Source organism: Galeopterus variegatus, unplaced genomic scaffold, assembly GCF_000696425.1.
Source record: "Galeopterus variegatus unplaced genomic scaffold, G_variegatus-3.0.2 Scaffold439, whole genome shotgun sequence".
NCBI lineage: Eukaryota > Metazoa > Chordata > Mammalia > Dermoptera > Cynocephalidae > Galeopterus > Galeopterus variegatus.
The window spans coordinates 458,713-473,702 of NW_007726550.1; the positions used below are offsets into that span (position 1 = coordinate 458,713).

Below are 14,990 nucleotides of genomic sequence, written 5' to 3' on the forward strand. Positions count from 1 at the left end.
ACATCCAAGACTTTGAAAGTGGAATCACAAGTGGAAAAAGAACCAAAAAGAAAAAAGGTGGTGAAGAGACTCTTTAAGATTCTATACTATTCATTTTTCAAAGAATACATCCAAAACTTTGAAAGTGGAATCACAAGTGGAAAAAGAACCAAAAAGAAAAAAGGTGGTGAAGAGACTTCAATTTTATTTAGAGCAGATTTTTAAATAAGACTGTGAGTATGTCCATGAAAATTTTCTGAAAGGAACAAAACATCCATCTTGTTGCAAAGATTAAGGCAGTCAAAGGAATCTGAAAAACACTGGTTCTATTACAACAAAGGAATCTGAAAAACACTGGTTCTATTACAACAAAGGAATCTGAAAAACACTGGTTCTATTACAACAAAGGAATCTGAAAAACACTGGTTCTATTACAACAAAGGAATCTGAAAAACACTGGTTCTATTACAACAAAGGAATCTGAAAAACACTGGTTCTATTACAACAAAGGAATCTGAAAAACACTGGTTCTATTACAACAAAGGAATCTGAAAAACACTGGTTCTATTACAACAAAGGAATCTGAAAAACACTGGTTCTATTACAACAAAGGAATCTGAAAAACACTGGTTCTATTATCAAGTCTGCCTGCCTTAACGTAGTCCAAGCTCCTGGTTCCACTTTGTATTTCAATGTAGAAATTTAACAATGTTGGTAATCAAGTTATATTAAACACTCCATGATAACTCTGGGGAAAGGGAAATCTCTGTTTTGTAAAATACAGATTGAGTCAAATGCTTTAGAAGTTCTGGTCAAAACATGGTCCTCTATATTAGACTCTAGAAGAAATCATTCAGCTCCTTCTACTGCTGTCGTGGACACAGGCTTCACATAGTATGGACCTTCGCTCAGGTAAGTTCTAAGCCTCAAATAATTTGGGTTCCCAAAGATCTCTGCAATTGTTTTGGAGTTGGCGAGTGCTTTCACCAGTTCATATTTGGCATCCTTTGAAGTTTTGTCATGCTCCACCGACCGGTCCATCACATATTCTACAAAACCGGGACTGTTAAACATAAGTTTCTGAGCCCAGGGTTGGTTTGCAATGGCCTGAAATGGAAGGCAGAAAGAAGACAATTCTGAGCCTCAAGAAGCTAAGGTTGTTAGTGGAATGGCACAGTACTTAGAAATGTGGCAACATGAACCTTAAAAATGTTGCCTTTTGCCTAAGCAAATCCCTCCTGAGAATCTAATATAAGAAAATAATCCTAAGTATTAAAAAGCTTTGTACACAAAGATGTTAATCACCATGTGAAAGTTACATATAAATGTCTAATAATGGGGGAAATGGTTAAATAAATTATGGTATATAGTAATAAAAATTAACAAACATTAAGAATGTTACAAAGAATAGGTAATAATGTGGGTAAATCTGTTATATGAAAAAAGCAGACCCAAGTTATACACCAGGTATTATTACAACAGTGGAAACATAAAAAACAAAACTAGAGAGGAAAAGAGTACCTTAAAGACATTCTCATACACGTGCACAAGATATTTTCAAGAATGTTGTAGTATCATTTGTAATAGATACTATCTAAATCTTCATTTATAGGAGAATGATACATTGTTGCTAAGCAAAGAAATACTGACTTTCTAACTGCCTCTTTAAACACATAAATTTTAAAAACATAATGCCGAAGAGAAAAAGCAAATTGCAAAATGATATGAACAGGGCCTAGCCCGTGGCGCACTCGGGAGAGTGTGGCGCTGGGAGCGTGGTGGCACTCCCGCCGCGGGTTCGGATCCTATATAGGGATGGCCGGTGTGCTCACTGGCTGAGCGCAGTGCGGCCGGTCTCAAAAAGGACAAAAAAAAAAAAAAAAAAAAAAAGATATGAACAGCACGATACCATTTACAAAGTTTAAGAATATGTCAAATACTATATTTTGTTTAAGGATACATACAATATGTAGTAGAAATATGAAATCACGTATGGGCCTGTAAACCCTGAATTCATAACAGTGATTACATCTGGGGAGGTTAGAATAAAAATGGGTTTGGGTAGAGGTAGCAAAATACGACTGTGTTTGAAATATCTCACCAAAAATAAAAAAGAAATACTAAAACTAAAAGGAAATACACCAAACAGGTGCAACTTTATGTAATTTTAAAAAGTTCTACTTCTGTCTTTTCCAAATTTTAAAATAATAAGCAATGTTTATAATGTTTTTTAAAACCTCACTATTACATTTTAATGAAGAACAAGTAACAATCAAATTTGTAGCCTAGTTTCTTCCTCCAAAATGTGTTCCACAGACGAGGAGCATCAGCATCACCTGGGAACTTGTTAGAAATTTAGGGTTTCAGGCTCTATCCCAGAACTACTGAATCAGAATCTACATTTTAACAAGATCCCTAAGATTAATGTTTGAGAAACACTGGTCTAGTTAACAATAGCCAAGGATGAAGGATGGGCTGAAATAAAAATGGCTGTACCAATCAGTAAATCAAAAATTATCTCCATAACTGTGGCCAACTAACTAAGCAGAGGATAATGTAGAAGAGCAAAAACAAAATAAGTAATGAAGACACCAATGCAGTAGCCAAAACAGCTGTCTGATACAGTGACTATTTAAAAGGGTAAAGCAGTCTAAAAACAAATGTTCTTGTGTCCTTCAAGACCCAGATCATGTATCACATTCTCAGGAAAACTTTCCTCTCCACTTTCCTTGTTCCCTCCCCGTCTAGGCCAAGTATGCTGCCTGAGATCCCATTATCGATAAGATTATTAAAGTGATCACTACATTTCTATGAGCCTGGGCACCATGATAAGTGCTGGGGCTACAAGGGTAAATGAGATATGGTTCCTACTCTCAACAAACTCTGCCTAATAGGTGAGACAGATCAATAAATAAACATTTTCAATACAATATAATAAATAGAACACAGAGGTAATCCTTAACACAGCTGTAATTATACAGGTAACTGTACAATTATATTTATTGCCTTGCTCCCTCAATAGACAAGAAGCTACATAAAAGGAAGTATAATTTATTCACTGCTGTACCCCTGCACCTAGCAAAAAAAGGAAACTCAACAAATATCTGCTGAATGAATGAACAGATGCGTATGAGAGCCAACATGGTTTTAACTACACCTTGTTGGTTTGGGCAAAGTGGGCTGAAGACATACCTGAGCTAATCCTTGAAGAATGAATAAGAGGTTAACAAGCAAAGTTAAGGAAGAGCGTTGAATGCAGAAAACACAGCAAAGGTCCAGAGATATGAAACAGGCAGTTTGGTATTATTAGAGCATTATGTGCCAGAAGGGGGATGGCAAGAAATAAGGCTCAGGAAAAAGACCAGGGCTGGATCAGTAGAGGGTAGCAGACAAGGAGTGTGGAATTAATTCTGTAATACCACAGAGCACCCTGTTCAAACCTCAAACAGCACCTAATACCTATTACTGAAACAATATGTTTACACATCTGTCTCCCTCATTAGTCTCTAAGGTAGCAGAGGGCAGAAACTATACTATGCACTTGTGCATCCACAGAGCATAGCATAGGGACTCATGTCAGTACTCATGTGCTGAACTGGCAGAGTTCGAGAAGGACCTATGGAAGGAAGAGAAGAGAATACGTACTGTAAACACTTTTAAGGCAGCACAGTGTAGTTCAGGAAAGGGCTGATTACTGATGCCACGAAAGAGTTCCAGCGAGTCTCGAGACAACAAGGAAAACCAGGACTCTGTCATCCTCAAGAGGTCATCAGTTTGCTGCTCTGGCTACAGAACAGAAAAGGAAAATCTCATGACAAGGTTAACTTATTTGAAGAAAAGTACTCATTTGGAAGTCAGGAAACCTAGGTTCTGATGGCATTCTGTCATTAATTTGCTGTGATCTTGGCTAAGTCTGGAGCACTATTCCCAGACCAGACCTTTCCCAGTTTTTTTTTTTTTCTTTTTGGATGGGGTTGATTAAGCAATCTCTAGAGTCTCTTTAGTTCTAATACTCTGTGATTCCACTTTAACTTAAAAATGTCATTAGTCATATAATGAGGATTATCTTCTTTTACTAAATGAAAGACAGCATTTATTTAGTCAACATTTATATCAAGTTAACTAATATTATGTTGATTCATACAGATTTATTCTCCCAAACATATCCTGTGGTCCATTAATTTCCCAATCTACTTACTGGTAATACAGAAGAGATGAAATTGCGTCCAAACATCTAATTTTTAGCTCTGTGGAGGCATTCTTTGCTTGATGTCCTATTCTCATGAGCAAGCGTTCAAAGCGAGTTCCTTTCAAGGATGACAATGAATTTTTTTTTTTTATTGTAGTAAAATATATGTAACATAAAATTTCCCATTTTAACCATAGAATTCAGTGCCATTACGCACATTTACATTGTTGTGCAACCATTACCACTCCCATCCCCACAACTTTTTCAACAATCCAATCTGAAACTCTGTACCCATTAAACATTAACTCCCACTCCTCCCTACTCTGATACCCTAGAAACCACTAATCTACTTTCTCTATGAATCTGACTTTTCTAGGTACCTCATCTAAGTGGAATCATACAATATCTGTTCCTTTGTTGTCTGGCTTATTTCTTACTGTAATGTCTTCAAGGTTCCTTCACGCTGTAGTATGTGTCAGAATCTCATTCTTAAGGCTAATATTCCATTCCACGCATACACCACATATTGTTTATTCATTCATCTGTCAATGAACACTTAGTTGCTTCCATCTTTTTGGGCTATTATATATAATGCTGTTATGAACATGGGTGTACGAACATCTGTTTGAGTCCCTGCTTTCAGTTCCTTTGGGTATACACCTAGAAGTGGATCATATGGTAATTCTATGTTTAATTTTTGAGGAACTGTTTTCTGTAGTGGTTGCACCATTTTACATTCCCACCAGAAAGCACAAAGGTTACAATTTCTCCACATCCTAAAACCTGTTACTTTTGGTTCTTGGGTTCTTGTTGTTTTTTTTTTTTTAAGTAATAGCCATCCAAATGGGTGTGAAGTTAAAAAAGAGATTTTTAAAGTATGCTTTCATATACTATGACCCCTACCAACCCGAATAAGCATGTAGTCAGAGACCAAGTGACAGGCCTAAAACACAATATATGCAATGCGGCATAGATAAAGTATACAGGACTGGAATCAAATGATGTGAGTAGCAGCTGCCCCAGTCTGCAAGATCTCAGAAAATGTTATTAATGCTCTGAATTTTAGCTACGTTATCTGTAAAATGAGATAAATGTATGTTCTCTGCATGATTGTAAAAGGATTATGTCATAGGTAAAAAGCGCTTGAAAAAGTATATATAACAAAGATATCAGTTGTGACACACAATAGCATATTAATTTTCCACATATACTTCACAAGGGTTTTAATAATAGTGCTATACATTATTTTTTTGTATAGAATTTGTTGTGCTTTTAAGACATTCATGGATGTGCCATAAAAGTATCTTTCTTAACATAAAATCTTGTAACCAACTTTGTTTCCTTTCCTTCCTTGACATTACAAATATAAAACAAAATTTCATTAAATAAACACAACAACCCTGAGTAGTAGCTGTTATATCCTTTTTATAAGTGAGGAAAATGAAGCCTAGGGAAGTGAAGTGAGTATATCAAATTCAAAAAGCTAAGTCAGTGTTAGAACTGGAACATAAATCTAGGTCTTTCTGACTCCAGCCAATGGTTTTTGTACCATGAATACTATTCAGGGAAGATGTACAGGGGAAATGGTGTTTGGTCCAAGTTGGTTGGTAGGGCCCTAAACAATGAGAAGTAAAAAAGAAAAGGTTTTCAGTAGTATTTTCGTAAACAAAATTTTCACAAATACTTTCAGAGATCAGTCCAAGGTTATGGTTAAGAAGATTACCACTTGTGGAAGCAGAAACCTATTTAAAAATATATGAAAAATATATATTGCCACCCCCAAAATAGTTTCTGCAATGCAGTTAACACACCAACAAATGAACTTACATATTGAACCCTTCTCAAAAATTAAGATATCCCTAAAGAAAGCCAAGACAAGTTATACCAACCTGTTTTCTGTAAAACTTGTTTTCCTTCAACATTGGATCCTAGAATTCCAATTGTGTCTACTGCTACGCCAATCATGGTGGGGTCCTGACTTTCTGTCATTTCAAAGACTTTTTCCACAAAGACAGGATAACGCTCACAGATCTGTTGAGGACTATCCATGATAGCCAGGTTTCCAAAAAACTTCACAAATCCTAAAGATATTTACAAAAATATGGTTTAATAGAGGAGCAAGACAGCACAAACTGTGGGCCCCTATGTCTTCTCAGCAAGAGTAATAACCTGTAGGCTAGAAAGAGGATAAAGGTTAGAGTAGTGTGTTGCCTGGAAATCAGAGAGGACGTAAAGAGTTACCAAAAGACCTGTGATGTGTGGTCCTGAGAGAACAGAAACTCCAGGGTGTCAATGGAGCTGGGTTCAAACACTGAAGTACTGTAATATACAAGAGGGAGAACAAAGAAAAAAGACCAGTAGACACAAATTACAGGAAGGCAAGTTTGGAGTCATTACAAGGAAGAAATTTTTAAACACATATGTTCATCAATAAAATAAGGCAGACTACCTAAGGATGGAATGTCTCCAATTTCTGGAAATGTTCAATAAAGACCAATCAACCATGACCTACAATAGAATATCTAGAATAGATCTACATTAGATAAAGATTTCAACTGAGAGATTTGATGAATCTGTGAAATATAGAGTAAATGTAATTACTACTATTTTTATTTGTTTCTTTTAATTGGGCTTCAAAAGAAAGCTATCCTAATGGTCTAAAGAACACTGATGATTCCAGAAAATCAGTCAACAATGCCTGGCTTCCACGGCAATAGATTCTACCTTGTTAAGGGGCTATCAGTATCTTGTCTTTTTTTAAATAATTTTTTTAAATTGACAAACAAAAATTGTATATATTTGTCATGCGCAACATGTTTTTTTTTTTTTTCCTTTTTGTCTTTTTCCGTGTCCGGCAACGGATCGCAACCCTCAGTGTCGCCCCCGTACCGGACCGGGACCGGCAACGGGATCGCAACCCTCAGCGTCGCTCCCGCGCCTCGCTCAGCCAGTGAGCGGGAACCGGTCTGTATGTGGGATCCGAACCCTCGGTGGGAGTGCCGCCGCTCTTCCCAAGCGGCGCACTATAGCAGTGCGCCACCGGGCCAGCCCCCAACATGTTCTGAGATAAAGATATATTGTGGAATGGCTAAATCGGGCTAATTAACATATGCCTTACCTCACATATTTTTTGTGGTGAAACCACTTAAAGTCTACTAAGCAATTTTCACAAATACAATAAACTGCTATATCTTGAACTTATTCCTCTTAACTGAAATTGTGTATCTTTTGGCCAATATCTATACAACCCTGCCCTACCCAGCCCCTGTAATCACCATCCTTATCTCTACTTCTGAGTCAATTTCTTTAGATTCCACATATAAGTGAGATCATGTGGTATTTGTCTTTTTGTGCCTGGCTTATTCACTTAACATAATGTCCTCCAGGTTCATATATATTGTGGCAAATGACAGGACTTCCTTCTTTTTTTAAGGCTAAACAGTATTCCATTGGGGATGTATACCATATTTTTTTAATCCATTCATCCACTGATGGACACTTAAGTTGTTTTCATATCTTGGCTGCTGTGAATAATGCTGCAATTAATGTAGAAGTGCAGATATCTCTTCAACACACTGATTTCATACCGTTTGGATACACGCACAAAAGTGGAACTGCTGGATCATATGGCAGTCCTATTTTTGATTTTTTGAGGATCTTCCATACTGTTTTCTATAATGGCCGTACTAATTTACATTTCCATCCACAGCATGCCAGGGTTCCCTTTACTTTGCATCCCCACCAACACTTATCTTCAGTCTTTTTGATATTAGCCTTTCAAATTGTTGTGATACCCCACTATGGTTTTGATTTGCATTTCCCTGATGATTAATGACGTTGAACACATTTTCATATACCTGTTGGCTGTTTGTATACCTTCTTTTGAGAAATGTCTATTCATAGCCTTTGTACATACTTAAATCAGGTTGTTTTTGTTTTTCTTGCTATTGAGTCTCATATATTTTGGATATTAAGCCCTAATCAGATGTATGGCTTGCAAATATCTTCTCCCATGACATAGGTTGCCTCTTTACTGTTTCTTTGATCATTCAAAAACTTCTTAAGTTTGATGTAATCCCTTCTATTTTGCTTTTGTTGCCTGTGCTTTTGGAGGACATACCCAAAATATATTTGCTCAGACCAATGTAATGCAGCTTTCCCCTTACATTTTCTTCTAGTAGTTTTACAGTTTCAGGTCTTACGTTTAAGTCTTTAATCCACTGTGAGTTAATTTTTGTATATGGTATGAGATAAGGGTCTAATTTCATTCTTCTGCATGTGGACATCCAGTTGTCTCAACACCATTTATCGAGGAGACTATCAACTGTGTGTTGTTGGCATGTTTGTCGAAAATCAATTAACCATAAATGTGGAGATTTATTTGAGGACTCTCTATTCTGTTCCATTGATCTGCGAGTCTATTTTTACCAGTGCCATGCTGTTTTGACTACTATAGCTTTGTAGTATATTTTGAAGTCAGGCAGTGTGATGCCTTTAGCTTTATTCATTTTGCTCAAGATTGCTTTGGCTATTCAGGGGCTTTTGTACTTCCATATGAATACGAATTTTAGGACTTTTTTTCTTATTTCTGTGAAGAATGTCATTGGTATTTTGGTAGGGATTGCATTAAATCTGTAGATCACTTTGAGAAGTATGGATAATTTAACACTATTAATTTTTCCAATCCATGAACATAAACTATCTTTCCATTCATTTGTGTCCTCTTCAATTCTTCTTTCATTCATGTTTTGTAGTTTTCATGGTAGAGATCTTTCACTTCCTTGGTTAAATTCATTCCTATTGTAAATGGGATTGCTTTCCCAATTTCTTTTTCATATAGTTCACTATTGGCATATAAAAACACTACTGATTTCTGTATGTTGATTCCGTATCCTGTAAACTTACTGAATTTATTAGTTTAACAGTTCTCTGGTGGAGTCTTTAGGGTTTTTTATAAACAAACATACCTCCTTTTATTGCGCTTTACTTTATTATGCTTCACAGATACTGCATTTTTTACAAATTGAAGGTTTATGGTAATCCTGCATTGAACAAGTCTATTGGCGTCATTTTTCCAACAGCATGTGCTCACTCTGTGTCTCTGTGGCCACATTTTGGTAATTCTCACAATATTTCAAACTTTTTCATTGTTATTATATCTGTTATGGTGATCTGTGATCGGTGATCTTTGACATTACTGTTGTAACTGTTTTAGGGTGCCACGAACCATGCCCATATAAGAGAGCAAACTTAATGACTGTTGTGTGTGTACTGACTGCCCCTCCAACTGGCTGTTCCCTCATCTCTCTCCCTCTCCTTGGGACTCCCTATTCTCTGAGACACAACAATTTTGAAATTAGGTCAATTAATAACACTACAATGGCCTCTAAGTGTTCAGGTGAATGGAAGAGTTGCACTTCTCTCACTTTAAATCAAAGTTAGAAATGATTACGTTTAGTGAGAAAGGCATGTCAAAAGCCAAGATAGGCCAAAAGCTAGGCCTCTTGCACCAGACAGTTAGTCAAGTTGTGAATACAAAGGAAAAGTTCTTGAAGGAAATTAAAGGTCCTGCTCCACTGAACACACAAATGATAAGTGAAACAGCCTTATTGCTGATATGAAGGAAGTTTCAGTGGTCTGAATAGGAGATCAAACCAGCCACAACATTTCCTTAAAAGCCAAAGCCTAATCCACAGCAGTGCCTCAACTCCCTTCAATTCTATGAAGGCTGAGAGAGGTGAGCAAGCTACAGAAGAAAAGTTTGAAGCTAGCAGAGGTTGGTTCATGAGGTTTAAGGAAAGAAGCTGTCTCCATAACATAAAAGTGCAAGGTGAAGCAGCAAGTGCTGATATAGAAACTGCAGGAAGTTATCCAGAAGATCTAGCTAAAATAATTGAAAAGGTATTAAACAACAGATTTTCAACGTAGATGAAACAGCCTTATATGTATTGGAAGAAGATGCCTTCTAGGACTTTTATAACTAGAGAGAAGTCAATGCCTGGCTTCAAAGCTTCAAAGGACATGCCGACTGTTTTGGTAGGGGCTGATGCAACTGGTGATTTTAAGTTTAAGCCATCGCTCACTTACCATTCTGAAAATCCTAGAGCCCTTAAAAATGATGCTAAATCTACTCTGCCTATGCTCTGTAAGTGGAAAAAGAAAGCCTGTATGACAGCAGATCTGTTTACAGGATGGTTTACTGAATATTTTAAGCTTGCTACTGAGAACTACAGCTTAGAAAAAAAGATTCCTTTCAAAATATTACCACTCATCGATAATGTACCTGGTCACCCAAGAGTTCTGATGATGTACAAGGAGACTAATGCTGTAGTTAACATGCCAGTTAACATTATATCTATTCTGTAGCTCACGGATCAAGAAGTAAATTTTGACTGTAAAGTCTTATTATTTAAGAAATACATTTTGTAAGGCTACAGCTGCCATTAATAGTGATTCCTCTGATGGATCTAGATAAATTGAAACTTCCTGGAAACAATTCTTCTTGATTCATGGGAGGAGGTAAAAAGAGAAACATTAACAGGAGTTTGGAAGAAGTTGATTCCAACCCTCATGGATGACTGTGAGTGGTTCAAGACTTCAGTGGAGGAAGTAACTGCAGATGTGGTGGAAATATCAAGACAAGTAGAATTAGAATGGAGCCTAAAGATGTAACTGAATTGCTGCAATCTTATGACAAAACTTTAATGAACGAAGAGTTGCTTCATATGGATGACCAAAGAAAGTGGTTTCTCGAGATGGAATCTACTGCTGGTGAAGAAGCTGTTAACATTGCTGAAATGACAACAAAGGATTTAGAATATTACATAAACTTAGTTGGTAAAGCAATGGCAGGGTTTGAGAGGTTTGGTTCCAATTTTGAAAGTAGTTCTACTTTGGGTAAAATGCAAATAGCATTGCATGCTACAGAGAACTCTTTCGTGAAATGAAAAGTCAACTGATGTGGCAAACTTCATTGTTGTCTTAAGAAATTGCCACAGCCACCCCACACCTTCAGCAACCAACACCCTGATCAGTCAGCAGCCATCAACATTGAGACAAGACCCTCCACCAGCAAAAAAGATGACAATTCACTGAAGGCACAGATGATTATTAGCATTTTTTGGCAATAAACTATTTTTTAATTGAGGTATATACATTATTTTTTAAGACATAATGCTCTTGCACACTTAATAGGCTACAGTATAGTATAAACATAACTTTTACATGCACTGGGAAACCAAAAAATTTGTGTGACTCACTTTATTGTGATATTCGCTTTAATGAAGTGGTCTGACACTGTACTCAGCAGTAATCTCTGAAATATGCCTGTATAAGATCATGTCTGCAAACAGGGACAATTTCACTTCTTCCTTTCCAATTCAGATGTGGTTTTTTTTTTTTTTTTTTACTTTTTTTGGTCTTTTTTCGTGACCGGTAACAGGATCGCAACCCTCGGTGTCGCGCCCGTACCGGGACCGGCAACGGAATCGCAACCCTCAGTGTCGCGCCTGCACCATGCTCAACCAGTGAGCAGACCAGTCTCTATATGGGATCCAAACCCTCGGTGGGAGCGCCGCCGCGCTCCCAAGTGCTTCACTCTACCGAGTGCGCCACCGGGCCGGCCCAATTCAGATGTGTTTTATTTCTTTTTAGTCCTAGCCTAATTGCTCTGGCTAGGACTTCCTTTCTACATTGAATAGAAGTAGTAAAAGTGGGTATACTTGTCTCGTTCGTGGTCTTAGAGGAAAAAATTTCAGCTTTTTCCTGTTGAGTACGTTAGCTGTGGGTTTGTCAAATACAGCCTTTATTGTATTGAGATATATTCCTTCTATACCTAATTCCTACTCTGAGAGCTTTTAATTATGAAAGGATGCTGAATTTTGTCAAATACTTTTCCTGCATCTACTGAGATAACTATATAGTTTTTGTCCTTCATTCTGGTTATGTGGTGCACCACATTTATGGATTTGCATATGTTGAACCACCCCTGCATCCTTGGGAAAAACCCACTTGACTGTAGTGAATAATCCTTTTAATGTGATGTTGACTTTGGTGGCTGTGGGTATCTTCTAAAAGGAACTGACTCTACAGAAAACAATGCCTGGCCTATCCTATCAGAGACAACTCGGAAACAAAACATGCACCATCATTTCCACAAGCATCAATGTTTCTTACCTGGCAAATAAAAGCTGGAGAAAGGGTCTGAATCTGCCCCAACAATTATATTAGAAATCTGGTCAATTACTCCTTCTTGAGCAAGGTACTGTCGTCCATGATGGGTATATGCCAGTGATGTCACCATTTCTATACAGGTGGCTCTAAAATGTAGAAGGAAAAAAACGAGTTTTGCATATGACTAGCATAGTTTATAAATTGCTTTCATATAGGTTATCTTATTTAATTCTTCTCACCAAATCTGAAAAGTCAATAACCTTGGCTCTACTTTTCAGATGAGGATGCAAGGCCAGGAAAGTTGCAGTGACTTATCCAGAATCATATTCTTATTACAAGGCAGAGTTTAGAATTAAATCTTGACCTTTTGAGATGAGGCCCAGTACTGTTTCCAATAAAACATAGCTGCTTCCTAAGATTTTTTAAAAACTTCTGTTTTATTTTGAAATATCAAACACACACAAAAGTATAGTACAATAGTCCTCATGTACCCATGACCCTGATTTTACAGTTATCAAGATTTTGCTCTACTTATTTCATCTTTTTCCTACATTTTTTGCTAAACAATTTTAAAGTAAATCCTAGTCATCTTGCCATTTATCCCTTCATATTTCAGTATCCATCTCTAAAAAACACAAATATTTCCTCACACAATTATAATCCATTACCATATATTTAAAAATTAAAAGTAATTCTTTTGTATCATCTAATATCCAACCATGATCAAATTTCCCCAAATAACTAAAAAATGTGTTTTTGCAGTTGAACCTACAGTATTTTAACTGACCATTTGCAGGTTTTTTCTGTCACAAAATTTGATACAAAGCTGAAAAATAATTAAAATTAATTTCCTCATTAGGCTGAGATACTCAAATGCTTTGAAACAATGTATCTAGTGACATACAGGTTTAACAAATTCAGTCATATTTAAAGAACATAGGACAATCAGATTACTTAAGATAGGAAAATAAAAGCCTATATACACAAAGATGATAACTACAATGCTATTTTAACAGCAAAATACTTGAAGCAAGCCAAAAATTTAACAGTAAGGTTGTGTTGGTAAGCTGTGCAATATTAATAAAGAAACATTTGGCAGATATTAAATGGGATTAAGGGAGTAGGAGCAATAGGGGCCAGGAATAGATTAGAACGAACATTTCTTTGATGACCTATTTCAGCCATTGTATTGGTTTCCATGGTCAACTCCCTTAATCCTCATAATACCTTTTTTATAGAATTGTTATTGTTCCATCTGAGAGATAAGGAAACAGAGATGCAGAAAAGTGACAATAATTTGTCCAAGGTCAAACAGCTAATAAGTAATAGAGAGGCATGCAACCCCAAGTCTTTCTCATTTTCAAAAGCCCAAGTTTTTTCTAACATACCAGAGGGCTGTTATTTAAAGCCCCCAAAAATGCATATGGCAGTTAACAAGTGATTGAAACTTTTTGAAACCACACACGCTGAGGGAGGGGAACACAGTCACTCAAAAGTAGTTGAATTGTCATGTGGGGCTTCTTCGCTAAGTTCCAATATGTTGTCACAATGTAATTTGGGCAATTTTCTAACACTCCTTCTTCAGTACACACATCAGTCATGACACCGTAAGCCAGGCACAGGCTCTAACAGGGAAAATCATGCTAAGTCCCAATGTTGTTTCCTGGCCTTCAAAGGAGGACATTTTCCTTTAAAAACTCTCAGTCAACACACCTGACCAACACATCCTCACCAGTCAACTCTCTCAGGAGCTGGGTTACCAATCCACTTGTGGTACAGTAGTTCAAAGATTCTGGTGACACAGAAGAAATCTCCACAATTAGCTGAAAAAGAACAGGAAAGGGAAAAGTCAAAATAACCCCGAACTTGTTAGATCTCATTTTAAGTTAAATGTAGGACTAGATATTTTATATAACTGAATTTTTAGAAATCCATTATTTGTCTCTACAAGTAGGAAAACTTTATTTAACACATAAGAAATTACTTTGGCACAGAAATGTTCCATTACATATACGTGTATCTGCCCTCCCCCCCCCCCCCAACAGGACTAGATATTTTATATAACTGAATTTTTAGAAATCCATTATTTGTCTCTACAAGTAGGAAAACTTTATTTAACACATAAGAAATTACTTTGGCACAGAAATGTTCCATTACATATACGTGTTTCTTCCCCCCCCCCCCCCCCAAATAATCATCATCAGGCTACAAAAGCCTGAATCAGCAATAACAGATTATAAAAACCATTCACTAATTCACTCATGCATTCTGTCAGTCAGTCATTCACTTACTCATTCACCAAGTATGTCCTGAGGGCTGACTGAGAGATACAGGAAGACAGTGAAGGATTATAAGCAGAAAAGTGACAGAATCAGATTTGGATTTTTAAAAGATCATTCTGACTACCTGTGACGATAGGTCAGGGATGACAAAAACAGATAAGGGCAGACCAGTTTGGATGCAAATACAGCAGTCCAGGAGAGTGACACCAGTATGTTAAAACTTACAAGATGTAATGACTGAATGGATATGTGGCAGGGATAACAAGGCCTCATAAAGAACGAGCTCAAGGTCTAATTCCACAACTATGTAGACTCAGAGGCAGGGCCGCTTTATTGCTGTTTTTTTTTTTTTTTTTTTTAATCAGGGG

General features: G+C 36.9%; 1 protein-coding gene across 1 annotated transcript in view; it reads right to left on the reverse strand.

The window, feature by feature from the left end:
• Positions 1–504: 504 nt before the first annotated feature.
• Positions 505–14,990, reverse strand: part of PSMD5 (proteasome (prosome, macropain) 26S subunit, non-ATPase, 5) — a 28,812-nt gene continuing 14,326 nt past the window's right edge. The window contains 6 exon segments of the mRNA XM_008568770.1: positions 505–1,086; positions 3,625–3,765; positions 4,174–4,286; positions 6,058–6,249; positions 12,344–12,486; positions 14,054–14,163. Of these exon segments, the coding sequence (XP_008566992.1) occupies positions 829–1,086; positions 3,625–3,765; positions 4,174–4,286; positions 6,058–6,249; positions 12,344–12,486; positions 14,054–14,163 (957 nt within the window). The 3' untranslated portion in view covers positions 505–828.